Source organism: Delphinapterus leucas, chromosome 4 (assembly GCF_059928025.1).
Source record: "Delphinapterus leucas isolate spDelLeu-1000000601 "Yukka" chromosome 4, BTC_Dleu_Yukka2, whole genome shotgun sequence".
NCBI lineage: Eukaryota > Metazoa > Chordata > Mammalia > Artiodactyla > Monodontidae > Delphinapterus > Delphinapterus leucas.
The window spans coordinates 10,560,985-10,588,057 of NC_143132.1; the positions used below are offsets into that span (position 1 = coordinate 10,560,985).

The 27,073-nt window shown below is 45.0% G+C and overlaps 1 protein-coding gene across 3 annotated transcripts in view; it reads right to left on the bottom strand.

Annotated features, from left to right (window-relative positions):
• The window catches only part of CLIC6 (CLIC family member 6), a 41,585-nt gene extending 15,858 nt beyond the window's left edge, over window positions 1-25,727 (bottom strand). The window contains exons 1-2 of one of the 3 annotated variants that reach the window (XM_089910279.1): window positions 24,978-25,727; window positions 24,299-24,872 (exon numbers count right to left, since the gene is read on the bottom strand). In XM_089910279.1, coding sequence (XP_089766405.1) covers window positions 24,299-24,872; window positions 24,978-25,471 — 1,068 coding nt within the window. In that variant the 5' untranslated portion in view covers window positions 25,472-25,727. Of the gene's footprint in view, window positions 1-24,298 lie in introns of all 3 variants that reach the window. The other 2 variants (XM_089910278.1, XM_022552886.2) reach the window with 2 other exon arrangements.
• Between the last annotated feature and the right edge of the window lie 1,346 nt (window positions 25,728-27,073).

The window sequence follows — 27,073 nt, forward strand, 5'->3', positions numbered from 1 at the left end:
CCTTCCTCCTTTGAAATCCTTCTTGCCCGGGTCTCCGAGCCTCCCACCCAGATTCCTGCAGCAGCCTCCTGCCGGCTCTCTCTGCCTGGGCTTCCTAGCCCCTCCCATCTTTCCCTGTATCCTGGATAAGGTTAACCCGGATGCCACCGTCCTTAGCTCATTCTGCTGGAATGCTGCTCAAGTGCAAATTCCAACTACAGTGCTATCAAGCAGCGTGGCCAGGGCAGAGTACCTAACCTTCCAGCACAGCTCTTTGCTCATTTACACCGCAAGGTTAATTTTACCTGCCCCTCCCTGTTGGGTGAGAATGAATTAGACGTTAAGAGAAAACACACAGAACCGATGCCTGACATGCGGAAGCATTGTTACACCCTCCCTCCTTCCTCCCTCCCCCCACCTGCCTCTCCCTTCCCTTCCTTTCTGACCTCCTTCCCTCCTCTGCCTTACCCCCCTCCCACTCCCCTCCTCTCCACCATCTAATAGATGCTGGCCTGTCAAGCCAGTTAGTTACTCCCCTTAAGTGCTGTCCTTACATATCCCACGTCACCTTCCTGAAATCCTCCTTATCCACCTGCTACCACCTCACTCCTGCTCAGGTCGGGTCAGTGACTTTTTCCAGCTCTGTATCCTTTTCTATGACTCTCTGGTCGGCATTTCTTTTTGCTTTTTCTGAAGTTCACTGACAATACAGTCGGCTCTGCCTGGTTTAGTACCAAACTGTCTCCTAATTATTTTCTGTTGGTTCCATCCCTTCAGGGAGGACCGCATCAGCCTCTGTAGAGCCGGTGATTAAACTGTCGTTTCCCCGGCAGTGCCCATGACACATTCATTTTCCTCCAGCTCCCCTGGCAGCGTCACGGAGCACAGTCAGGCCCACGGAAGTCACTCCAGGAAAACTCACCTTGTGGAGCCAGTGGTCACTGTTCTCAAAAGTTCTAAGAAGCTCCTTGTCACGGGGAGTTCCTTTAAACACAGAGAAACCACGCCTCACCCCTGAGGATGATATCAGCAAGCCCAGCCTTATCAGCCCCATCCCCTCCCCAGCCTGCCTGTCCTGGGGCTGCTTTCTTCACCCACCCAAAAGGACAATCGCTGGGTGACCCGGTTTGCCTGCGACTGTGATTTTTAAAGTCGGAAATCCCTCATCCCCCCCTGTAAGTCTCAGGCAAGGTGGGACGGCTGGTCACCCTACTGTCCACCCAGATGAGAGCTTTATTTTTTGTGAGGGTCAAAGACATTATTAACGACCTCCTAGCAAGCTAGAAGTGGGGCTTTGTTCCTCCTTCATCAGAAGACCAACAGCACAGATGAACATAACCAATTGATCACATTGGGTAGTTGATCTCTTGAATGCTGAGGAGTTGGGACTCTCAGCTCCCCGGGAGGGAGAACAGATGAACAGAGGCTGAGGCCTTCTGGGGTGAGGAGAGGAGGCGGGAATTTAAGTCAAGCCTGGCAAACTCCCCAAATTGCACAGAGCCAGCTAATACAGGAACGGCATTTCCCCTCCGGGCTGTCAGGCCACCTTCAGGAAAGAGAAGAAGTTAAAATCGGTGGTACAGTTCAGGTAGCAACTGTACCCCAGAATTGCCCAGCTCTGGGTGTGACAGACCCAAAAACACTAACTGGAAAAGATATATGCACCCCCATGTTCACTGCAGCATTATCAATAATAACCAAGATATGGAAACAACCAAGTGTCTACGGATGGATGAATAGATAATGAAAATGTGGTGTATATATACACAATGGAATATAGTTAAGCTATTAAAAACTTGAAATCCTGCCATTAGTGACAAGATGGATAGACTCTGAGGGTATTTGAGGACAGAAAAAGACAAATACCATATGATCTCATTTATATGTGGAATCTAAAACAAAACAAAGCTCAGAGTTACAGAGAACAGATTGGTGGTTGCCAGCGGGGCAGGGGGAGGTGAAATGGGTGAAGGGGGTCAAAATGTACAAACTTACATTTATAAATAAATAAGTCCTGGGGATGTAAGGTACAGCATGGTGACTATAGTTAATAAAAGTGTATTTTATACTTGAAAGTTGCTAAGAGAGTAGATCTTAAAAGTTCTCACCACAAGAAAGAAGAAAATGTCGTAACTATGTGTGGTAAGGGATGTTAGCTCCACCTTCTTGGGATGATCTTTTCAAAATATACACAAATATTGAATCTTTATGTTGTATGCCTAAAGCTAATATAACGTATGTCAAGTATACCTCAATTAAACGTTTTAAAAATAAATAAAAATAAAAACTAATTTAAATTAAATTAACAGATAAATAAAGAAACTGTCCTCCCTTGTGGATACTCTGGAGGCTGAGTACCAGCCCATGTTAAACCATAGCCGCTGGAAGAATCGTTTAGTATTTCAGTCAAGATCGATTCTACACCGTTAGGTTCAGCCTCTGAAGCTCTAGGTAAGAAAGAAAATAAGCAAACTGAAATGAAATCAGAACACATCCACATGGGGAGGCTGAGACTCACCTTTCCACACTTTCACGTATTAATATGTGTCAACTTCCTGTTTCCCTCTAGTGGCGCTCGATTCAGAAAACTGAGAGGGCCCTGAGAGACTGGACACCAGCAAAAGGAAAGACCGACTAAGTGCCTTCCCCTTCCTCTTAAGTTAGAGGATGCAAACCTTGAATTCTTTTCGGTATTCTTGCTTGATTTGGGGTTTGTTTCTGGTTTTTTTTTTCCTTATCAGATTACCTACCTTATTTGAGTATCGTCAATAAAGAGCTGAGATTTTAAAAACTGTAATGCGGATATGCGTATATTTGCATAGCGCTTTCTTAAGGTTAACAATCATAACCATGAGGTGCACAAAGAGAGGGAAGAGGGCAGAGTATCACTGAGATCTAAGAAATAAAATAATGAAAAACTTTTACAAATTGGTGGTGCAATTCAGGCGGCAAACCCACCCCAGAATAGTCCGTCTCCGGGTGCAACAGACACTCCAGACCAAAGGGCACCGCACTAGTGGGCCAGAAACCATGACCTGCTCATCCTTAAATCCTTAATTTGATCTCAACAAAGACCACGATTTCTGTTTGATCCTCCATATGACCCTTCGGGTCAAAAAGAACAGCAAGAACTTCTGTCCCAGTCAAATAGGAAAACCTTCCAGGTATCCCCTAGGTCATCGGCTGGGAGAAAACCTGGCAGACTTGAGTGTACACCTCCTCTGGGGAACTTGGGGCTGGAAAGATCAGTGTGATTAGTAAGTATCAGCTTGGAATTCAGCTCCCACCTCTCATTCTAAAAAAGAAGACACATAAGTAGATTCATCTTCTCAAAATAGCTCACCTAAGGCCTTAAGAAGTTCACAGATTTCAGATCCGTCACTTACAAATGTCATTAGAAACAAAACGGCTATTTTATGAAGTGATGATGATAGCAACTAACACTTACATAGCCTTTGCTCTTTGCAAGCCGTAGTTCTAAACGCTCTGCTTCTATTAGCTCAATGAATCCTGAGAGCAACCCTATTAGATGTAGGTACCATTATTATCTCATTATGCAGGTGAGAAGGTCTCACAGTCGGATTTGAGCCCAGGAATCGTCTAGAGGCTGTCCTCTTCATCCCACTCTGGACCCTGGCCCATGTCCAAATGGAGAGGCTCCAGCTCCAGCAGGGCCCCTCCTCAGCACAAAGGGCACTGGCTGGGTAGTCTGCTTGTTTGTTTTACCCCGCCTCCTTTCAGTAAGGTGACTTGGAGGCGACTTGCAGGAATCCATGATAATAAAACACACAGCAGAAGCAAGTGAAAAGTGCAAAGGACCAACAGTGCTTGGGACATCTCACAGTCCTGGGGGACAACTTTGGTAGCCAAGTGGGCTGGGGGCGTGGAGGGAGCCTCTGGCTGGGTGCTACATATTCTGTTCCCTCCCTAGGGAACCTGTGCTAGAGGTCAAGACGACAGTGAGCTTGTCTTGCATCCCCTAGCCCCGCACTTGGGGGCAAACAGTCTTCCTGCCAGGTTAATAACAGAGCATCCCCTTCCCGGACACACACAGCCATGCAGGGCTGGCATCCCCCTGTGAGAACTGGGGAGTCCAGCAAAGCTGTGCAGACAGCCCACTTCTTCTTCCAGCAGGGCAGGCAGCGGCAAGGTACTCCTTGAAAGATCCTGTCCAAACCACTCTAATCCAGTCCATCACAGCCCACATAGCCTGTTCCTTGTCATGTGGCCAAAAGAGTTTGGGTCTGGGATTTTTAAGGCAGGTAGAACCAAATGCCTAATCTTGGCCATAAACAGCTTTCAATAAAAACAGCAGAGTGTCGAGCACAAAGCAAGACCACTGCCTGCTGTAGAAAAAGGACTTTTAGGACTTGCCCTTCTCATTTCAGAGTCCGAGAAGGCACTGGTTAAGGACCGGTGGGCGGTCTCAGAAGCCGCCAGGAAAATAACCACCAATTAACTTTCCAAGTAGGTCTATGCTTGACCTCAACTCATTCTAGCCATGGCCTGGGGTGACAATGACAGAATGTGAAAGAACAAGTTCAAAGTCTATTTGCCAGTGCAATAGGCAGAATAATGGCCCCTCAGAGGCCCACATCCTAATACTCAGAACCCGTGAATATGTTACCTTAATGGCAAAAAAGGACTTTGCAAATGTGATGGAGGTTATGGATTTGAGATAGGGAGGCTACCCTGGGTTGTCAGGTGGGCCCAGTCTGGTCACAGGCATCCTCAAAAGTGAGGACCTTTCCCAGCTGTGGTCAGAGAAGATTTGACTAGAGAACAACGGTCAGAGAGATGAATGTTGCTGGCTTTGCAGATGGAGAAAAGGGGGCCCCAAGCCAAGGAATGTAGGTGCCCTGTAGAAGCTGGAAAAGGCAACGACATGGATCTCCCCTAGAGCCTCCAGAAAGAAATGGAGGACCACTCTTGCCTTAGTTTTAGCCCAGTGAGACCTGTGTCAAACTTCTGACCAACGGAGCTGTCAAATAATAAATCTGAGTTGGTTTAAGCCACCAAGTGTGTGGTAATTTGTTACAACAGCAATAGAAAACTAATATAGCTAATGATTCCATATGGGAATCCTAAACCTTTTCCTAAGACGATTCAGTGGATCAACCACACATCAGTCACACAGAAGGGTGAGCCCTGAAGTAGGCAGCACTTAGCCTATTTCTAGAAACTTCCTGCATGAGCCTCTCCTCACTTGCCAGGGATTTGCAATGTTGTCATTTGAAGAAGCTCTGTATTGAGCCCACCAATAGCCAAGCCAAGACCACAGCTCCTCTGTGTGGGCTTGTGAATTACAATAGCCTTTTTGATCTGAATTATGGGGAGGCCTGCTCATTCCTCCACGTCACCTATGGGGCCACAGAGTCTGGCGGACAAGCCCCTAACACAGGGGGCTTGACTACTTGACTCAGCAGGCTGTATATTCCCCCCAATTTTTTAATTTGGTAAAACCGATCTGAGGATACGTCTGGCCAAAAATCTAACAAGGCAAAGTTACAGATCATCCTCTCAAGATGACATTTTGCTCTTTTAAATCTTGGCTCCTTACTATGGTTTTTAGAACCTGCCTTCTCAAAAGGACTCTGGCGTCAGGTGTGCAAGGTCTTCAAGAAGTTATTAGCGCCTCCTAGTGGTCTTGAGATGCACTTTCCGACTTCTCACCTTCCCTTTAAACACACCCATTCCTCATTAGGGTCTGGTGGAAAATGCCACAAATAAGTTTTTAGGCCCGGTAGGAGGCTAAACCTTCCCAATTTGCCTGGGACTCAGGTTTCCTGCTACCCAGGATTGTCAGTTTTCAAACCAGGAAAGACCTGGAAAGACTTGAGTGCCTTGGTCTCCATACCCATGACCCCCTTGAGACCCCACAGGAAAACTACCCAAAGAGGGCATTGTTTTCCTGTCCTTGGCACTGCAATAACCGGGTACCAAACACAATTGGGACCCAAACGGTAATGCCTTTACTAATGCAACTCTCTGTGAGAACAGCAGCTGACTTGAACACACTTTGCTCATGATAGGAAAATAACAGCTGAAGATCCGCAAATTATTTCTGGACTCTCATCGTGGTGGATGGGAGAGTAGGGTCACCCCATATTCTGGGCAGAGCAGACCATGAAAAAGAAATTCTGACTTTCTCTAAAAGTGTTCAGATTCAGTTTGTTCAGAATTCTCTAGCTCTTTCGCAAAATTCTTTAGAAACATGTAGTTTCCTGAAAAATAAACAAACTCCCTCTCTATTTTTCTTTGTAATGTTCATAAGTTTTAAGGAGGCCAAAGGTCTGAAACTATCTGTTTACAAAGATGAAAGTCTAGTGCCTTAAAGACACTCATGTTGGTTTCGATGGCCAACTTATGAAAGTTGTATAGATCTGGGTCAGGGAAGGAGGAGACTGGGAATTTTATAATATTTTTTGTTCAATCTGAAACTAGTCAGTTAATCAGAAATATCTTAAAGGTTTTTGAGGGAATTCTCATTGTGGATTTTAGAATGCTTTCCTTTTAACGTTGAAAGATGGCAGAAATCAGAGGCTTTGTGATTAACTTTCCAGGTAGAAGGCAGGGATCACCTGTATGGTATGATATGTGAGTGTTGGGAGAATCCACCTGTCTAAAAATGCCCACATCATCCTTCCACAAAAGCCTGAATCTCAGAGAATTGTCTAGAAAAAAAGCCACTGCCTGTTAAGAAATGGTGCTGGTTACTCTTGTCTTCCCCAGGGCCAACCCAGGGGAGGACACCAGTCCCAGAAACTTCTAACCTTCCCACAGGCTGGCACTGTTTGTCCATTTCCTCATACACAGCATGAAAGGGTCCATTTTGGCAACACTTTCTACGCCTTCCTACAGGTGTCTGATGAAGTGGCAAAGTTGTTAAAGTTCCTTTTGTAAAGGTATGCTTGTCAGATCTCATTCCAAAAAGTTCAAGGCACTTTTAAGAAGCCATATTAATTACTACAGCTGGTCACGATAGCTATGAAAGGTATTCAAAATATAAAATTAAATCCCAAAGACCTTGAATAACCAAAGCAATCTTGAGAACGAAGGCCAAAGCTGGAAGCTCACGCTTCCTGATTTCAAACTACATTACAAATCTATAGTAATCAAAATAATATGGTATTGGCATAAAACCAGACACATAGATTAGTGGAAACAGAACTGAGAGCCCAGAAATAAACCCACGCATGTATAGTCAATTAACTTACAACAGAGGAGGCAAGGATATACAATGGGGAAAGGACAGTCTCTTCAATAAATGGTGTTAAGAAAACTGGACAGCAACATACAAAAGAATGAAACTGGACCACTGTGTTACATCATACACAAAAATTCATTCAAAATGGATTAAAGACTTGAATGCAAGACCTGAAACCACAAAACTCCTAGAAGAAAACATACGCAGAAAGCTCCTTGACATCAGTCTTGGTGACAACTTTTGTATTTGACACCAAAAGAAAAGGCAACAAAAGAAAAAATAAACAAGTGGGACTACATCAAACTAAAAAGCTTCTGCACAGCGAAGGAAACCATCACCAAAATGAAAAGGCAATTTACTGAATGGCAGAAAATATTTTCAAATCATATATCCGATAAGGGGCTAATATCCAAAACATATAAAGAACTTGTACAACTCAACAGCAAAAAAACCTCAAACAATCTGATTTTAAAATGAGCAAAGGATCTGAACAGACATTTTTCCAAAGACATGCAGATGGCCAACAGGCACATGAAAAGATGCTCAACATCACTCATCATCAGGGAAATGCAAATCAAAACCACAATGAGACATCACCTCACACCTGTTTTAGAATAGCTATTATCAAGAAGACAAAAAATAACAAGTGTCGCAGACGGTGTGGAGAGAAGGGAACCCTCACGCACTGTTGGTGGGACTGTAAATTGGTGCAGCCACTGTGGAAAACAGTATAGAAGTTCCTCAAAAAATTAAAAATAGAACTACCATTTGATTCAGCAATTCCATTCCTGGGTATTTATCCAAAGAAAATGAAAACACTAACTCAAAAAGATACATGCACCCCCGTGTTCATTGCAGCACTATTTACAATAGCCAAGATATGGAAACTAAGTGTCCATCAACAGATGAATGGATAAAGAAAATGTGGTATATGTATATGTGTGTATATATATATACACATACATACACACACATACATACATATATACACACACACACACAAAGGAATATTATTCAGCTATTAAAAAAGATCGAAATATTGCCGTTAGTGACAAGATGTATGGATTTTGAGGGCATTATGTTAAGTGAAATAAGTCAGACAGAGAAAGACAAATACCATATGATCTCATTTATATGTGGAATCTTAAAAAAAAGAAAAGCAAAACAAGCTTAGAGATACAGAGAATGGACTGATGGCTGCCAGAGGTGGGGATGGGGGTGAAATGGGTTAAGGGGGCTGAAAGGTATAAGTTTCCAATTATAAAATAAATAATTCATGAGGATGTAACGTACAGCATGGCGACTATAATTAATAATACCATACTGCAGACTTGAAAGTTGGTAAGAAAGTAGATCTTAAAAGTTCTCATCACAAGAAAGAAAAATATTTGTAACTCTGTGTGATGATGGATGTTAACTACACTTACTGTGGTGATCATTTTGCAATAAATACAAATATCAAATCATTATGTACATCTGAAACTAATATAATGGTGTATGTCAATTATACCTCAATGAAAACTAATTAATTAATTAAATCAGGTATACTGAAAAGTAGCAACCTTAGGTACTAAATAGATTTGGTTTTCTAAATTAAAGTTCGTAGTAGATCTCATGGATGACATATTCACTGAAAATTTTTGCTTCATTTTAAAGAACAAAGAGAAATGTCTAGTCGATCAGGTAATCAGTTTCTCCTGCCAGTGTCTTGCTTAATGAAATAATGGAATTATCCCTAAATGGTTTTTGCAACTTCAACAAGAAGAGCAAACAAATGAACAGCTCCCAGCACAAACAAAACTTCTCGTAAAGGAGAGGGGCAATTATGTAATGCACAATGGGAGATGCCAGATCAATGGTAGAGTGGGAAGGCACTTTTTAATTTAAATGCAACTTTATTCAGTTCAGACCTACATCTTCATGTTTAAGAAACCTAAGCTACATCAACTTGCTAATTTTCCCCGCTGCTCCTTTTTCTCCTGGCCACTGAGTTGAAGGTAAGCCTGCATTACTAACCAGAAACTTCAGGTTTCACAAGTTTAGGTTCAAACCAGCCTGTCATCTTGTATCAGTGAAAAGAGACAAAAGAATCAACCAGGAGTACATAAAATCACATTGTGTATAAAATAGGAAAAGTTGGCTTTATGCTTCAAAACCAGGAAAGTCAGAGTCAGAACCCCCCCAAAAAACATACGGAGTTTAGGAAAACCACAAAATTGTCCTGGAACTGTGCTTGACAGGGTAACTGCTCCCATTTTAACAATTAGATTTCATTTTGTATTTCCTTGTAATCTGAGAATTCTTACAAGGTCAGGGGTTCCTAGGTCATGGATAATTAACTTGCTGAACTTGAAAGGTCTTTGTCAGTGAGCAGAGGCACACAGTACCACCTTGTAGTGGTACTACAAGGTGCTAACCTTGATGTTAACCTTGATGTTAGCAATTTGAACAGAGAGATTTTAGAAGACTTCAGACGTTACAGAATTATCTGGAAGCTTTACCTTCCCCCCTTTCCCACTGTTAGTTATATGACTATATTCTCTGGCCTGGCTTGACCCACGCAACAGGGAAGGTCTGTGGTCTCAGACCAAGAGGGACCAGCCAAGTTCCAAATTAGGAGAAACGCCTAACTGGCTGACCAAGGCCAAGGCTAATGCCCTGGCTTTATTATACAGAAGTCTTTTCTGTGCCACAAGCTTTTTTTGGTGAACTCTCTCCCCACCCTCACCCCTGAGGAAGAAAAAAGAGGGAGTGCTATCCTGTTTCAAGATTCCCTAACCCTGACCTATTAGGTCAAAAAAAACAGTGACCCTGGGGCCAGCTTCGCAGTGGTTCACAAACCAGCCAATGAGCAAACAGTTCAAGGGCTCCTGTTTTCAAAAACGACATTTATGCTAAGTGGCTAGGAACTGGTGTCCCTAATTTGTTGCAAATCTTACTGTGGCCCCAGCAATCCAGTTCCAGGGCAGTGGATCCCTTCATCTGCCTTGTGGAGAAGGACACACCGACACCACAGGAGAAGAGGCTGGGGATTTCTCAAGATGTTCATTTATTATCCTAAATCCAATCTGGGCAAGGCCAGTTTCTTACGGGAGTGTCTTATTTCAGTTTTGTAAGGCTTGGAAAACTGGGATTCAGAGATGAAACAACAAAATATTACTTTTTATGTAGAATAACTTGAAAATACTGTATACTAGGGTGCCTGTAGGTAATTAACTAAATAGGAAAAGACATGTGCTCTGTATTCCAGGAAGAAAATAGAATGTGAAGATTTTGTGAGGGTTCTCATTTATGTCGCCAAAATAAAGGCATCCACACAGATATGAAAATGAGAGAGTCAAGGAGATTTCCTGGGCCAGGGAAAGGACTTATTAGGTCTTATGTATCCTAAGTGGGCTACATACCATGCTTGTCCATCCATGGGCACCATGTAAACCAGACCTGCTCTGGTTCCCTGCACCCCATCTGTGTTCAAATCCACACTAACTGATAATGATCTGCAAGACCCTGGTCATAGAGACCTGCCGACAACACCAGGAGAAGAGGCAGCTGAGGGGGCTTGGTTTGGCACTATCTCGTTTGGCACGAGGGTGCCAAAATGGCACAAAACACTGGGTGCCCCAAAGCAGGAAACAAAACCTCGTTCTGAAAGACAAAATTGTGCAAAAATAATAGAAGAAAAGATTTCCTTTTATGGAATTTGGGATGCTTAAGAATGCTTGAGAATGGTTGCTGAATCGATGAATCCATGAGTCAATCAATCAATCAATGACCCCCCTCAAAACACATTGACGGTCAGCACTCCACCGCACTGTGAACAGAAATACTCACTGTCTGATGCATCAACACATCCTCAAGGTGGACAGGACGGCGACAATGTGGCAGAAGGAGAGACCCCACCCCCCAGAGAAGAGTCAGCTTCCAGGGTTCCCATGCTTTACTCTATTCCTGACCCAGTTTGGGGAACCCATTGTGTTGAGAACATCCCGAAATCCCACCTACAGTGGATACAGTTTAAAGCCGTAAACTCACTTCACATTACTATTCTCTGTGAATCGGTTTAATAACTTCAGGGGATTTTTAACTCTTCCCATTTTTATTCTGACGTTATTGGTGCAGGAAGTAAGAACTTAATAAGTCATACTCTACAAACCTTGAAAAGCCAATTCACCTAATTTGCCAGAATAAGGTATAGTTCTGAAAATCTGGAATGAAGATTAAAACATAATTCTGTTACTGAGATATCACCCGCTGCTACCTTTTGGTGGAAAGACGTGCATAATAAGTGGCCCTGGGAAAGATGACGGAGTTGAACTGATATAGTCACTGATTTTCCCACGGAAATAATGATACAAGAGAAGATTATTTTCTTTGCCAAGAACTAAAGGAACAACTTTTGTAGAAATGCCCAATAAACTACAAAATTGGGGGAGGAGTGTCCAATGAAAGACAAAGTGTTCTAAAGGGTATATAAACCCTTTAAGTGGGTGACAGAGATGACATGAGGAGAAACCAATAGAAAAGTGATAGAGTCCCTTAAAGTACTAAATTCTTAACTAATTTCACAATTTCTGTTAGGGGCAAGGAAGGCAGGAAAGCTTCTTTCTTTGGGGAGATTCTGACATGGCAGTCATTGGAATTTGATATCCTAGCTCAAATTCTGGAATTCCTACTTGCTAGTCTCCCTTAGAGACTGAAGGACACCCACATTCATGAGACACACCACTTACTGAGGTCCGATAAGCCCTCCTCCGGCACCCTCTGCCCAGGCTTTTCTCAGCTCAGCATCATCGTCTCCGTTCTTCCTCTATCGTCTGTGCCAGCAAAGTCCCCACTGGTCTTATCCCCACCTCTTGGTTAGGGCAGGAAGGAGCCATGTGGGGTGGCGCCAGAGAGCAGAACACTCTGCAGTTAGGAGGGACGAGGGTCCGTGGGCAGGTGAGCAGAGAGCTGGACCACGCAGCTGGGCTCCCATATCACCACCCATTATCCTGCCAAGGTCAACAGGAAGGGCTGTAGGAGGCTGCTTGCCCGTAAAAGGCCAGCGGTTCCAGCTGTACCATCACCATGACTACTGTGTAGCACAAACCATCTGAAGGTCTTCTCGGTTTCTTTAACTTTTCTGCAAGGCAGAGGGAACGCTAACTGGAGAGGAAACTGCCCAGTTGGCTCCCTGGACTTGCGCCCCTTCTGGTTCCTCTTCTGCCCTCTGGTGGAGCCAGCGAGGACAGCAACAACCAATAAAACCCAGCACCAGAAACAAGGCTCCTTGCAGATAAGAATCGTGGCCCTCATTTTCATACCTTTGTTGGTATTGTTTATTGTTATCATACTAGCTCATCCCATGACACAAACATTACGCATCACACTTCTTGTAAGCCTATAAAGGAGAAATGTATCATAAGTGCAACGAGTATTGAGTGTTTTTCTTCTTAAAGAAATAAATGACTACACAGTTGATATCATTTTCTAGACTGACTTTGCACACCCAAGGAGGGGAAAGCTTTGCTGCACTTTATCAGTAAAATGTGTTTATTAGAGTCCTCGGTCCAGGCCACAAAGGGGATTATGCTCTGTCTTGAAACATGCTTCTCACTCCTCCATAACCTTAGAACTTAGGGACGATTTCATTCCTCATTACACCTGGATCCTAAGGAATATATTTTAGATCTTAAAACTTTGAAACAGATCTGAGCTTTTCAAAAAGCCTATGAAACCTAAATTCATTCCCAAGAATGTATAGTATTTATTCTTTTCGACTGTCGTAACAATGTCTTATTAAGTGGATTAGGTGGGTGACCACCCTTGACCCACAAACTTAATCACTGAACCCAATTGCTCTTAGCTTTAAATTCTGGCCAAAGGCTTAGTTATGTCGGTGTTCATTGTCACAGTGGGTGGAATCAACTCATAAGAAGTACACGGACGAACAAAATGAAACTTGCTATTTATCCTCCTATATGAATTATGCTTTAAAAACTCTGGGTCTATTTTTAATCCTTATTTAATAATATGGCCTGATACCAACTGAAGCTTTTACACAGAGATGAAAAGCTTATTTCCTTGTAAAATTCTCACAAGGAATTATTACAACAAAGGAACACCTTGTTCTGGAAGACCAGCTTAATAACGCAGCCTGTTTCTCTCTACCCTGGTGGTTTATGTTCTTGAATGACTGAGCGTGTTCCATTTCTTAGAGTGACTCCAAAGGGGAAAACGCATGCACCAAACAGAAGAACTGGCCACACGGAGCCCTCCTTTTACCTGCACTGCCCCCCACCCCGCTTGGAACTACTTTAACCCGCTCTGCACCTCTCACCTTGGCCATCTTTCTGCCCACTCAGATTTCACCGGCTTAGAAGTGTCATAAGTCACATGTCCCAGTTACCTTTCGCCCGGTAACAAATCACTCCACATTTAACAGCCTAAGCTGTGTGCTTTATTATATATCATGATTTGTGAGTTAGGAATTTGGGTAGGGTAAGGCTTGCCTAAATGATCCTACTATTCCATGTGACGTTGACAAGGTCACTCAGCGGTGTTCAGCTGGTGAATGGGCTGGTCCCAGGGGTTCAAGCCAGCTTCACACACTTGTCTGGTATCTTGGCAGGTTGGCTGGAAGGCTGTGCGGCTGGGATGGTCAACTGGAGCGCCTATAGGCAGCCCCTCCAGTACGCTGGCCTCAGGGGCCTCACTGAACAAGGCAGAAGCTGCACGGCCTTTTGTAATGAAAACCACACAGCATCACTCCCACCATATGCTACTGGTTACCAAGTGGTCACAGAGGTCAGGCCACATTCAGAGGGAGGAGAATCAGACCCCACTTCCCAATGGCAGGAGGGTCAAAGGATCTGTAGCCTTCTTTAATCCACCACACTATCCGATTTCAGGGTGTGCTGAAATGCTCACATCATTTACTTATAGATCCAGGTCTTGACTAACTTGAACTGGTTTAAAAATTTTTTAGCAGTGCCTAAAAGCAATGGTGTTGTTTTGTATTACCCAGTGATGAGCAGAGCACTGTATCTGCAGTGCTTACTAGGGCATATCCCACTAGCTGGAGAGTAACAGGGTAATCTTACTTTATTGCTGCTGTTCACGATGCGAATAATCATAATATATTGGTTAAAATGGCATTAACAAAAAAAGTCTCCCTCCATATCTGATGTGTCAATACCTCTGAGTTTTCTTAAGCATGGAATTCTCTGTTCAGAGAGTTAAATGACACCAAAAAGCCATTGAGTGCAACCCACACTTCATCTCGTCTGACCATTTATGGGAAGAGAGTTGAAGGCATCCAGCCTGGATGGAGTTCAAGCAAAAGGAACAAAGTTGGGGAGAGATTAAATCTTTCCAAGATTCTTTGAACTCACCGTGTCCAATGCCCTGACACCAAAGGTACCAAAAAAAACAGTGTCAATCATCCTCCTTTAGGAAGAAAGCCTTATGTCTCCAGATCTCCAATAACACCTTTATGCTGGGTGATCTTCATAGCACATGACAGCTGAGATGTGCTGCATGTCTTGGTCATGCTTGTGGCCACTGTCCTAAGGGCCCCATCAGAACCCCTCGTGTGCCCCCAGCCAGGGAAGAGAACAGGTGCCTCCCTACCCTGATCCTCATCCCCACAGCCCACTGTGGCTGGAGGTGGGCCAGCGGCACCATAGGGGGATGGATAGGTGTGCATAATGAGGGTCTTCCTACTGGCCACCCTCACCAGCAAAGAGTCTCACTGGCCGGAAGGCAGAATCTCACAGGTTTAAAAGGGAACCCAGTCTCTCGCTTCTCCAGAACAGCTCTAAACTTGCACACTCGAAACAAAAAGGGGGCACTGAGACTAGTAGCTACTTAATCAGCACATACTGCTTCTCCTTTATGTCAATAAGAATAAGTGGCTGTCTCTTAGATATGACAAAGAAATGACTGTAAAAAGGGCTTATGGAGTGGCCCATATCGGGGCTCGAGACCCTCTTTGCTTGTGCATTATAGTTATGGAATTGAGATATGTTGTGGTAAGTACTACAGCTACATTGCTCTGCTCATCACTAAATATAAAATATAATAATAACTCCAGTGCTTTACGCACTGCTAGAATTTTCTTAAACCAGTTCAAGTTAGCAAAGACCTGGATCTAAATAAATGATGTGAGCATTTCGGCACACCCTGAAACCAGATAGTGTGGTGGGTTCAAAAAGGCTACAGATCCTTTGACTCTCCTCGCATTGGGAAGTGGGGTCTGATTCTCCTCCCTCTGAATGTGGCCTGACCTCTGTGACCACTTGGTAACCACTAGAATATGGTGGGAAAGGCCATGTAGCTTCTGCCTTGTCCACTGACCCTCCCTGAGGCCAGCATACTGGAGGGGCTGCCTGTAGGCGCTCCAGTTGACCATCCCAGCTGCACAGCCTTCCAGCCAACCTTCCAAGACACCAGACAAGTGTGTGAAGCTGGCTTGAACCCCTGGGACCAGCCCATTCACCAGCTGAACACTGCTGAGTGACCTGCATCACTCCCCCATTTTGGTCGTCAACTGTATTCCTTACCATAGTCTCCTGCCATGGAATTAGAAAGGTAAAAATGATTTTTAACAGGCCTAGTACTTTAATAGTTGGTCAGTTACCGTGCTCAGACAAAAGCCAACGTCTGTAAATGCAATCTGACAGTTGAGGCATCGCTGGCTTAGATGGAAAGAATCTACGAAATCATAAAATTTACATTCTGTAAAATGTACCATTAAAAGCTGACCACCCCCTCACAGGCATAGAAAAAGAACTTACGGTTAACAAAGGGGAAAGCAGGAAGGAGGGGTAAATTAGGTGTTTGGGATTAACAGATACAAGCTACTACATATAAAATAGATAAACAACAAGGACCAAGGACCTACTGTATAGCACAGGGAGCTATATTCAATATCCTGTACTAAACCACACTGGAAAAGAATGCAAAAATGTGTGTGTGTGTGTGTGTGTGTGTGTGTATAACGGAATCACTTTGCTGTACACCAGAAACTAACACAACATTGTAAATCAAAAATAAAAATCACAGCTGACCACGCAATTCAGTCCACCTGATATAGTAGCCACGTTTGTTCACTGCCATCATTCATTGATCCACGCGCTGTGCGCAGCACAGCCTTCCAGATAGAGGGGAGTACAGCAGAAGGGCAGAGCCCTTGCGGTCAGAGATCTAGAGGCCAAATCTCTCCTTTCTGTCCGTCAGCACCCAGGCTGCCATCCCGCTCTGCCCACCTGTCCCACCAACCCCTCCCCCACGCCACGTTCTCCTCCCTCACACAGCATCGTAATTATCTCCTTCCGGGTCACTCTCTAAGGCTGAGGCTGCAGAAAAGCAGGAGCTGTGTTCATCACTGTTTGTCACTGTAGTACCCCCAGCCCCATGCAGAGTGCCTGGTGCGTGGTGGGTGCTCAATAAACATTCACTTTCCATAGCCTACTTGGGTCCAAAATACCACTTGGTAGTTTGAAAGACTGAGAAGCAGCTTTTCTTTGCCCCATATCAAGACTCAACTTTCAGATGGATGACCAAGTAAAGAAGGAAAGAGAAAGAGTAAGTTGGGGTAGAGTCCATAAAACGGGTAAAAATGGAGAATTTTTTTAATCTGATGATCTTGCACGCATATATAAAATCAGACTTTCCCTCACAGACTGAATAAACATATATCAACATGGTCTGTGTTTCTCCATAAAGCTACCCTTCCAGAAGCTTCAAAATTATCTTTCCAAACAATCTTTGATATTTGTATATTTCCATCCTCCCTCTCATCAAACATAAGCTATGGGTAGGCTTCCACAATTCACTGGTCCTCTACAGATAGGATTTGTGATCAATCTGTACACATTTTGGTCAATTCTTTCAACGCATGGAATCCAAAAAGAACATCTGGCTAGGAGACACAGCCTTGGAAACAATACTGGTATCACTTTATCACAGCGGATTACTGATCACGAATCCATTCCGGAAGATGGCAAGCCAAGATCAAAGTGATATGCCTTCCATTTTCAGGTGGAGCAGGGTTGGGTATGAAATGACGCTGCTCTCTATACATTTTAAGCTCTGTTTTGAACAGGAATTCATACAAGGTAAGAAAGAGTTTGATCCTGGAAGGGTGTGTGCTTGATAAAATGTAACCTGCTAATTAGAACAAAGAACAAAGGTAGGGAGGCAAGATTTAAAATACCTAATCCCTCAGGATTTAAGAAGTTATAGGATAAAAAGTAAAAGAGGGCATTTAAAGATTCTAGGGAATGAAGTTGAAGTTTCTAAGAGTGCTATCACAGCCTATGCTTTGTTTTCCCAAGTATCAATTACAAGAAATTACTAAGACTAAAAGGATAAATTACGCCTGTACAAATAGTCAAAACGGTCCCATAAAAACATATGCAACATATGACAGAGGTCTAATTTCCTTAATATAAAAATCGGGAAGAACAAGACCCGAAGGCAATTTGAAAATAGGCAAAGGACATAAGTGGCCAGATCACAGAAAAATAGATACTAATGGTTTTTAAATACATAAAATTAAACTCAATCTCACACATACTAAAAGAGATGTGAATTAAATGACAATGGACATCATTTTTCACCTCTCCGATTCAAAAAAGTTGGGGAATACACTGAGTGGGGAAGCAAACACAGCACTCGTATGGTGTCAGGGGAGCATTATTTGGTATAACCTCTTTGAAGAGGAAATTTAATAAAAGTTATAAAAATCTTAAATATGCATATCCTTCCTCCTAGCAATACCACTGCTAAGAATTTAGGTTCCATATATGATTGTACATCTGTGGAGGGATTTTTCACTATAGCATTGCTTAACGTATCAAAAAGAGGTAACTACCTAAACATCCATCAGTAGGAAACTGATTGTAGAATACACCCATTGCTAGAAAAATGCAAAATTTTTAACAAGAATGTGAGAGAGCTACAGGCACTGATAGGGAATGATTTCTAAGATGTGATGTTAAGTAAAGAATGTACGATATAACCGAATGTATTTCCAGTGTACTACTTTTATGAAAAAAAAAAGTAGGTGTGGTTTTTTAAAAATATGTCCACAAATTCTTTGACTTTCTCTTTAAAAGGTGGAATGGAATTCCAATTTCCCTGAAGACTGGACTTAGTTAAGAGAATAAGACAGAAATGACTGTGTGACTTCTGAGACAAGGTCATAAAAGGCATTCTTCTCTCTTGGATCCCCCTGCTCTGGGGAAAGCCAGATGTCATGTTTGAGGACACTAAAGCAGCCCTATGGGGAGGGTCCAAGTGATGAGCAATTGAACCTCTTGCCAACAGCCATGTGAGTCAACCACTGTGGAAGTGGATCCAGCCACAATCAATCTTTCAGATGGGACCACAGCCCTGCAAACATCTTGGCTACAACTTCAGGAGCCAGAACTACCCAACTAAGCTGCTCCCAAATTTCTGATGCAGAGAAACTGTGAATAATAAACGTTTATTGTTTTAAGATGCTAAGTCTCAGAGTAATTTGTTACACAGCAGTAAGTAACTAAAACAGTGAGGATACTTACGTATATGTTTGAATATACACAGAATATCTCTAGGGAGAAAACTGAGAGCATGGGCCTCAGGCATGGAAGAAGATTTATTTTTCATCACATTGTATTGTTTTATAAGTTTTCCTTATCCTAATATATTGTTTTTTCTTTTAAAAAAGTACATTTTACAAAAGAATCTCATGGATTACATGAATGACCAAACTGTGCATAAATATCTTTAACCTTTATTTTATTTCAATTTTTAAAAAAATTAATTTACTCAACTTTTGAAATAAAGTAGAAGAAAATAGTAAAATAAAAGTTGAAATATTTTAGAAGATATCTCCCTCAACTTTGCCCAGATACAGAGCCCAGTTTACAAATCATCACTCTGTCAGAAAAAGAGCAGAGAAAATCAATGATGGAAAAGGAGAAGCTTAGGAGATTTAAGCATCCACCTCCCCAACTCTCACAGAAAACTTTTCTTTGCTGAATATCAAAGGAGCTCAGAGAATGGCTAGCACAAAGCCAGCCAATTTTAGAAAATCTTGAAGAATTTGTGCTAGGGATTATCAAAGGGTCCCACTCTCTGTGTCTCCCCAAATACAACTGAATCAATAACTCTTTAGTGACCACCACTGTATGTGCAGGTCATCCTATATATACTCTCATAGCTTCCTACTCATCCTTGATCCCATCTTCTCTTCCTACCAGCATTACCAGGGTGCCCATTATGTACCAGACCCTGTGCCAGACTATGACATCTTCAGGGAGAAGAGTGTCTCTGGCTCTTCCACAAGGGACACTAGACTGGGGCAGTGGGGAACGGGGCTTGAGTCCAGCTTCTCACTAGCCAAGTCACCTTGAACCAATCATCCATCCATCTGGTTATTTACCTACAATTACCAAAAATCACTGATTGAGGACCTCCCACGAGCCCATCACCATGCCAGGCAGTAAGGACACCCTGTGGATCTCATGCGCATGCACTGTGTGCACACGTGTGCATAAGAAGTTAGCAAAGCATGATGTTCCACCTTGGTTTCCACCCCAACTAACCTTGTATGATTTCATAGATGTAATTTGTAAGTAAGTGGCGTTGACACTCAGAAAACAAATGACAAAAAAATGTCATTTGGGGGGAAAAATTAAAGTCCCTGAAGTGCATTTTTGATCATTTCCCTTCTAAACACATAATTCATACTTAGTTATGAAAATAACATCTCCCTTTCAAGCTCTTCAGAGACCAAACCCCACAGAGCAGGTCTCAGCCTGCTCACACATGGCTAAAGATGCACAGATAGCTACAGCCTTCTGACCCACCAGGAGTTGGTCCCTACAGACCCCCGCCCCACTCTCATCCCCCCATGTGATATGACAATGCTTGGGAGGCTTGATTTATTTACTTATTTATTTGGGGAGGGGAGGTATCTCCAGGTGACAATGCTCATTCAAAGGCTTGTCTTTTTTTTTTTTAACTTTTTATTTTATATTAGAGTATAGTCGATTAAAAACGCTGTGACAGTTTCAGGTGCACAGCAAAGCGACTCAGCCATACATATACATGTATCCATTCTCCCCCAGACTCCCTTCCCATGCAGGCTGCCACATAACATTGAGCAGAGTTCCCTGTGCTGTACAGTAGGTCCTTGTTGGTTATCCTCAAAGGCCATGCATTTCTCAAGTTCTACTTTGTTCCGTCCTCAGTTTCACCTCCCTGGAGAACCCAAATGTGATGACAAATGCAAGTTTTCAAGCTCAGTGTTAGCTGTGTATTAGTGGTTATATGAATGATCTCCGAAACGTAATTTAAGAAATTCTTAGACTCTGGCCCAGGATTATTCACTGGTCACATTGAGATTTTTTAAGTCATGTGAATTTGCCAGAAAATCCATATCTCAGACTATCCCATCCCTAGATACTGCCTCAAAGTATTAGATGAACCGAACCTGTAAGTGAGACTTCCTTAGCGACTAAACCGCCACAGCTGCTGAAGTCCTAACCTTACTCTATGGTGTTAGAATTTGTTTGTCGTTTGTTGTTACTATGTTGGTGTGTTATTATGTTGTCCTCCTTCCTTTGCACGAACAAAGAAGAAAAGAATCTTTCTTACTAAATATATTGCAGGGTTGCCGTATAATTAGATGGTAAATAATGAACACTGCTTTGAGAAAACAGAACTAAAAATTAGCATAGTCAGCAATTCATTTACCATACAATAATTCAAGGAGGCTTTCCTGTGGCCTGTTCTATACATTCCTGGCTCTTTTACATCCAAGAATACATTCTTGCATACGTATAGAATAAAACAAAATGACTAATAAAATGACAATTCTCACAAAGATGGGGAACATAAACCACCAGGTGGCTAAAATTAGAAGCAGATTTTATTATGACATTTTACTGGGTCGTATGTCATTACTTTCTGGTAACCAATACATTTATTTGTAACCAATACATTTATTTTTTTAAACAGGAAGAAATGTAAAAGTTAAAAGTTCCCAAATAGAATGAGGGCTAGTTAATTTTAAAAATTGTGTTTAGCAGGCTGTCACATGAAGCCTAGGAGAATGTTCTCTCCTTAAAGAACAGTTTTACACATCAATCATGGAATCAAAAACCCACCAAGACACACTTGCCTGACATGTTTACAAAACCCAGGAGGTCAGACGTCCATTATGGAATACAGCGTCCAGATAAAGTGGAGCCCAAAGAAGGAACCTAGAGAAGGTTAAATCTGGCAAAGAAATCCTATTCTGAACTAATTTAAGGATTTTAAATCGAGTATTACAAACTCCAGAGCTAAAATAGCCTAAGGGTTTTTGCTTGATTTGTGCTTTGGGAGCTTTTGTTTTTCAAGAGAATGATTAGAAGGATAAGAAGAAAGTAAGGACTTCCCTGGCAGTCCAGTGGTTAAGACCCCATGCTTCCAATGCAGGGGGCAGGGGTTCGATCCCTGGTCAGGGAACTAAGATCCCGCATGCAGTGTGGCATGGCCAAAAAACAAAAAAAAGAAGAAGAGAGTGAGATATGCCTTAACAATCCTACGGGGCACATCCTAGGTGACCCTCAGAAGCTGTATCAGGCAGTAGTTGCTTGAAAACCAATTTCACTGTTTGGAGATCCATTTGTTTCCTTGAAGAAAGGAAAACAACAACTGAGCACCAAGCCAATCATCAAACATTCTGGTTAAGCAGTCCACGACATGCCCCCTTGCCTCTGCCTTCACAAACTACTGAGCAGAGTCTGAGAAAACAACTTGTTTTTACCTTTCATAATATTCTTTTCCCCAGAAAATGGAGGTAATTAGGAAACGAGAGATATTTGCCAGAAATAAATAAATAAATAAAATGGCAGGGATGGAATGGGAAAGGGATTATTCCTGTGCAAAATCAATGAAAGTTTATCAGAGCTGAGCAGATGTAACAATAAGAAGTCACATTTATAGCAGGCTTATTTCAAGTCAGGTACTGTTCTGAGTGTTTTATACAATCCTAATTTTGAATGTCCCACAAACTCATGGAGTAGGAACTATGATTGTTCCTGTTTTATCTATAAGCAACAAAGGCACAGAAAGATCAAGTAACTTGCCCAAGGTCACACAGCAAGAAAGGAGCAGAGCCAGGATTTGGTCCCAGACCCACTGGCTCTAAACTCTGTGCTGTTGATCACTACAGTCTACTATCTCACACAGGCAGCCACCCGTTCACACACACCTTCACGTTCCAGACCTGTGCTCCACGTTGGAGACAGCACGCAGAAGGTAGTGCCATGTGTGAGTGGAGCTTAGACAGAGGGATACCCAACCCAAATTGGAGTTGGAAAAGTCTCCCCAGAGGAGATGATGGCCATGCTGAATCTTGGACACATAGCAGATAGCCAGGCAGGGAAGACTGGGAGGGGTGAAGGGAAGGAAACTCGATTCAGGTACAGCACATGCAAAATTTCCAGGCAGAAAAGAATGTGGTTCCCTCTAGGACCAGTAAGTAGTCTAACAAGGCCGGCATAGCGGTACCATGGGTAGCAAAGCTGGGTGGGAGGGATACTCAGGCAGTGCCAAGGAGACAGGAATCACATCACGGATAGCCTTGTGACCTGGCTAAGGAGTGTGGATTTATCTGAAAGTCTGTAATAAACAACTGAAGATTATACTAGGAAACAAAATGATCAGATCTTTTCTTTCTTAGCTCACTGGCTATGACAAAGGGACTAGATTCGAGGGAGCCGAGGATGGAAGCAGAAAGACTATTAGGAAGCTGTGTTTCCAAGCTGTAACAAGAGGCTGGAATTATGTAGTCAGACGACCAGAAGAAGGGGAAATTTCTTAAACCAAGGAGCAGATTTGGGGCACACACAGCAACACTGTGCTCGGATTTCCCCCTCCCCTAACTTCCCTGAAGTCTTCTGGCTCCCAGTGACCCTCCTAGGGATTGTACCCTAGCTTATGTCCCAATACATAATCTTAAAATGTCTCAGCATCTTAAGATTTGCTCAGAACAGCACAATGAAGAAACGCAAGGCTGTTCTTCCCAAACTCTCTTGCCACCCAAAGAATTCCTGAAATTCTGATCTTAATCACTTTGGGAACTGTTTTTTTTTTTTTTTTTTTGGCTTATTAAAATTTGCTTATATTTCTCCCAAGGAGGTTTAGGTCATAACCGGCCTCTATAAGCCTGAAAGTATTTTGGAAGGATTATGATTCAACATACAATGCACATTCTTGACCTTATTATCTGCTGTTTTCCCCATCTGGCCAAAGGTCTTTGGGAAGGGCTTTTTCAACAAAGATCCTCCTGTGAGCTGCCCCCGGAACCTAGTTCCTCATTTGTGATGTCTTGTAGGAATGTCTATTTAAACCTAAAACTTCCTCACTTGTGTCTCTACAGAATCCTTGTCCTCTTTGAATCTTTGAAGTAAGGCTGAAACTAGGACATAAAGGCAGACGATGTTCAAGTCGTCAGCATCTTCCAAAGTAAATGTTAAATGTTCAATATATATTACAGTATTTAAATAAACTTCCACTTTCCTCCCAAACATACCTTATCAATTCTACAGAAATGGAAGACCTTTTTGGAGCTGAAAATTTGGGCCCACTCTGGGTCTCTGAGGTTTGAGTCCGGAGATACTTCTCACATGACAACCTACCTGTTTGCATTTATTCACTTTAGATATTAACGTTTCCTTTGGCAGGAATTGCCTTGAACATCAGCAGGGCTGGGTGGGGTTTTGTTTTTGTTTTTTAAGTGAATTCTTTAATAACCTCCTGACTAGAAGGGCTAGTTAGGATTTTCAGTACAAAGGACAGGGGGACGCTGGACCCGCATCCCCATCTCCCACCACTCTCACCCCAACCTTTTTGCTTCCAAACCCTCAGTTCTTCTTTGTAACGCTCCTTTACCTCTTCTCCCTGAAACCCAAGCTGTCCCGCCTCTCCCCACACCCGCACCCCCCACCCCCACCCCGCGGATAGAAGTGCTGGGTGACCATCAGGGCGCCAAGAGCTTCATCCCTGCGCGTCCCTCTGGGATCAGATCTCAACAGACCAAGACTAAGGATGGGAGGGGGCGTCCTGGGAGTTGCAAGAAGCCAGATTTACCTTCACGAAGAGGGTGATGTCGTGCTCCTGTCCCGGGGCCCCCTCCTCGGGCACCTCGCCGTCCTCCTGGCCACCGTTCACCGGCGCGGTCTCGTCGCCGCGCTCGGTGCTGCCCCCCTCCGCCAGGTGGTTGCTCAGCTCGGCCTCGGGTTCCCGGGCCTCCGTCGGCTGGGCCGCCTCCCCATCCGCGCTGCCGTCGAGGAGCTCGTCCGCGCCCCCGGCTGTGGCCTCCTCGCCTGGCCCCTCTGGACCCCGCTCTCGCCTCTCCTCCTCTGCCTCCTCTCTCTGCCCCAGGGGCGCACCCTGGTCCTCGTCCTCGCCAGCATCTGCCCTCGCGCCCCCGGGGGCCGCTTCCTGCGACTCCTCTCCCTCCCGGCCCCCTGTCTCTTCCGCGGCCCCCGCCGCTGCACCCGGAGGCTCCCCCGCAAGCTCCCCAGGGCTACACTCCGCGATCTCCGACGCTGCGGCCTCAGTCGCCTCGGCCTGGGTCTGCGGGCTGCTGTCCCCTCCATCCCGGGGCTCACCCTGGGCCCTGTGCGCCTCTCCCGCCGGCCCCCCGACATCCGTGCTGACCCTCGCCGGCCCCTCGGCGACCGTGCTGTCCCCCGCCGGCGCCTCGGCGGCCGTGCTATCCCCCGTCAGCCCGTCGGCGTCCATGCGGGCCCCCGCCGGCCCAGGCGCGCTGCCTCCCGGCTCCTCCGGCCCGCTCTCCGCCTCTTCCTTCGCCCCGGGGGCCGCGGGATCCCCAGGCTCCACCTGAGCCTCCCCCGGGGCCTCGCCCTGCGCGCCGCACCCCGGGTTCGCCTCCTCCGCCATCTCCGCGCCGCTCGCCCGCTCCTCTCCCTCCCGGGAGCCCTCCTCCGCCTCGGCCTCGCCCTGCTCTCCGCTCGCGCCCCGCGTCTCAGCCCCCGGGCCACCGCCTGCGTCAGGCGCCACCTCGCCCGCGCGCCCTCCGTCCGGCCCCGGCCCTTCTCCTTCCGTCACCTCGGCCGTCGCGGCTGCGCCCGGCCCCCCGCCCCTCGGCGCCTCCATGGCGCCCTCTCTCGCCTCCTGCCTCTGCGCCTCAGGGCCGGAAGCCCCCGGCTCGCCCCGTCTCTCCGCCTGAAGCGCTAAGCCCTCGGGCTGGCTCTGGGGACCCGGGGAGCCCCCGTCCGGCTCCGCGACCTCGGTCATGGCCGCAGAACCCTGTCTTTGACCAGAGACCCTTCCTGGACGCTGCTGAGGAGCCAGGTGGCGCTGGGCGAAGGGCGCGGTGCCAGGGCCGCTGCGCCAGCTGCGAGAGGACCCCCTGCCCGGGACTCTGGAGGCACCTGGGCGGTACGCTGGGCGCGCAGGGCGAAATCCTCCCGCTCCAAAACGCTGCGCCCCTTCTCCCGGGCTTAAGCTCTCTGGGCTGTTCCTCCACCGCTCTTGCTTCTCGCTAGTTGCGCGCCTGATTCCCACCTGGACCCTAATTCCGACCTTGGTTCCCTGGAAACGCGCTCGCGGAGGTGCAGTGTGCTGCTGGGGAGGGCGCTTAGCTGCTGCACCCTTTGAAATGCCTGGCCCTCTGTCCAGGGGTTGACCAGAAGTCCCCGGTGCCAACTCCATCCCCCCTGGGGTTTGGGCGGGGTTTGCATCCCCTCTTCTCTGCCTATTTGAGTGGCCTGAGAGCCTGGCCAATGACAGTCTTTCTTGTGACCTTTGTGGGTTTCAGTGAAAAGATCCTGATTCTACTGACCGCTTCGGTGTTTTCTGGAACAGCTTCAAGTTCCAGAGCCATTAAAATCACCCCCAAACCCAAACACACACGACACCCAAACACCTAATTCCCACCTTCCCAGGGCTCAGGCGTTAAGCTCAGCAGCTGTGCAACTGCAGATGTCCCTGTAGTGCCTCAGTGTCCTAGAGCAAGAGGGGTAAATCCTGAAACAAAGAAGGGGAGGCCACATCGCCTCCTTCCAATTTCTCCAGGGCCCTGCTGAGAAGTTCCAGAGGCCCCGGTATAGGAGCAACTGGAGCCAGCTGATCTTCTTGGACCAGAGATGGGTCCTGTACTCTCTCCATGACAAGTACTGGGGTTATATTCTGCATCTCCCTGGTCCCTGAAGATGCCAAGAACCTGTTTATCTTTCTGATTCTCCTAGATTTTCTAAACCCATGTTCAAGGCTTTCGCCTTAAAGTTGTGTGTTAAGGGCTTGGGGAGCTGAAGGTGGGGAGATGAAAATGGAAGATTTGAAGAAAGGGAGCTATGGAAATCACTGGATTAGAAATCTCCCAGGATCACAGACCTTTCCTCTTAGAAGAAGGAGAAGAAGAAGAAAGAAGAAGAAGAAGGAGAAGAAGGAGAAGAAGGAGAAGAAGGAGAAGGAGAAGGAGGAGAAGGAGGAGAAGGAGAAGAAGGGGAGGGGAGGGGAGGGGAGGGGGGGAGAAGGGAAACGAGAAGGAGAAGAAGTTATGATGAAAATTATGTAGTCAGTTTATGTGTCAGGCTGGATCATGTGGGTGACAGTAAGGGGCTGGTTGTCCAGGATGGCACAGCCTAAATATGAGTGAGCAGGGTTCCCAAATCAAGACTGATTGAACTTGTCAGGCTCTCAAAAGCTTTGATACTACCCTGAGACTCATTTGTCTATCATGTCCACAGAGGGTTCTATTATCACTAAAAAATCAGGGAGCATCTGTGATAGGGCCAATCACAGTGTGTGAGTCACACATTTGGCCAATCACCAGGATGTCTCAAGACATGGAAACAACCTGAATGTTCTTCCATGGAGGAGTGGATGAAACAAACA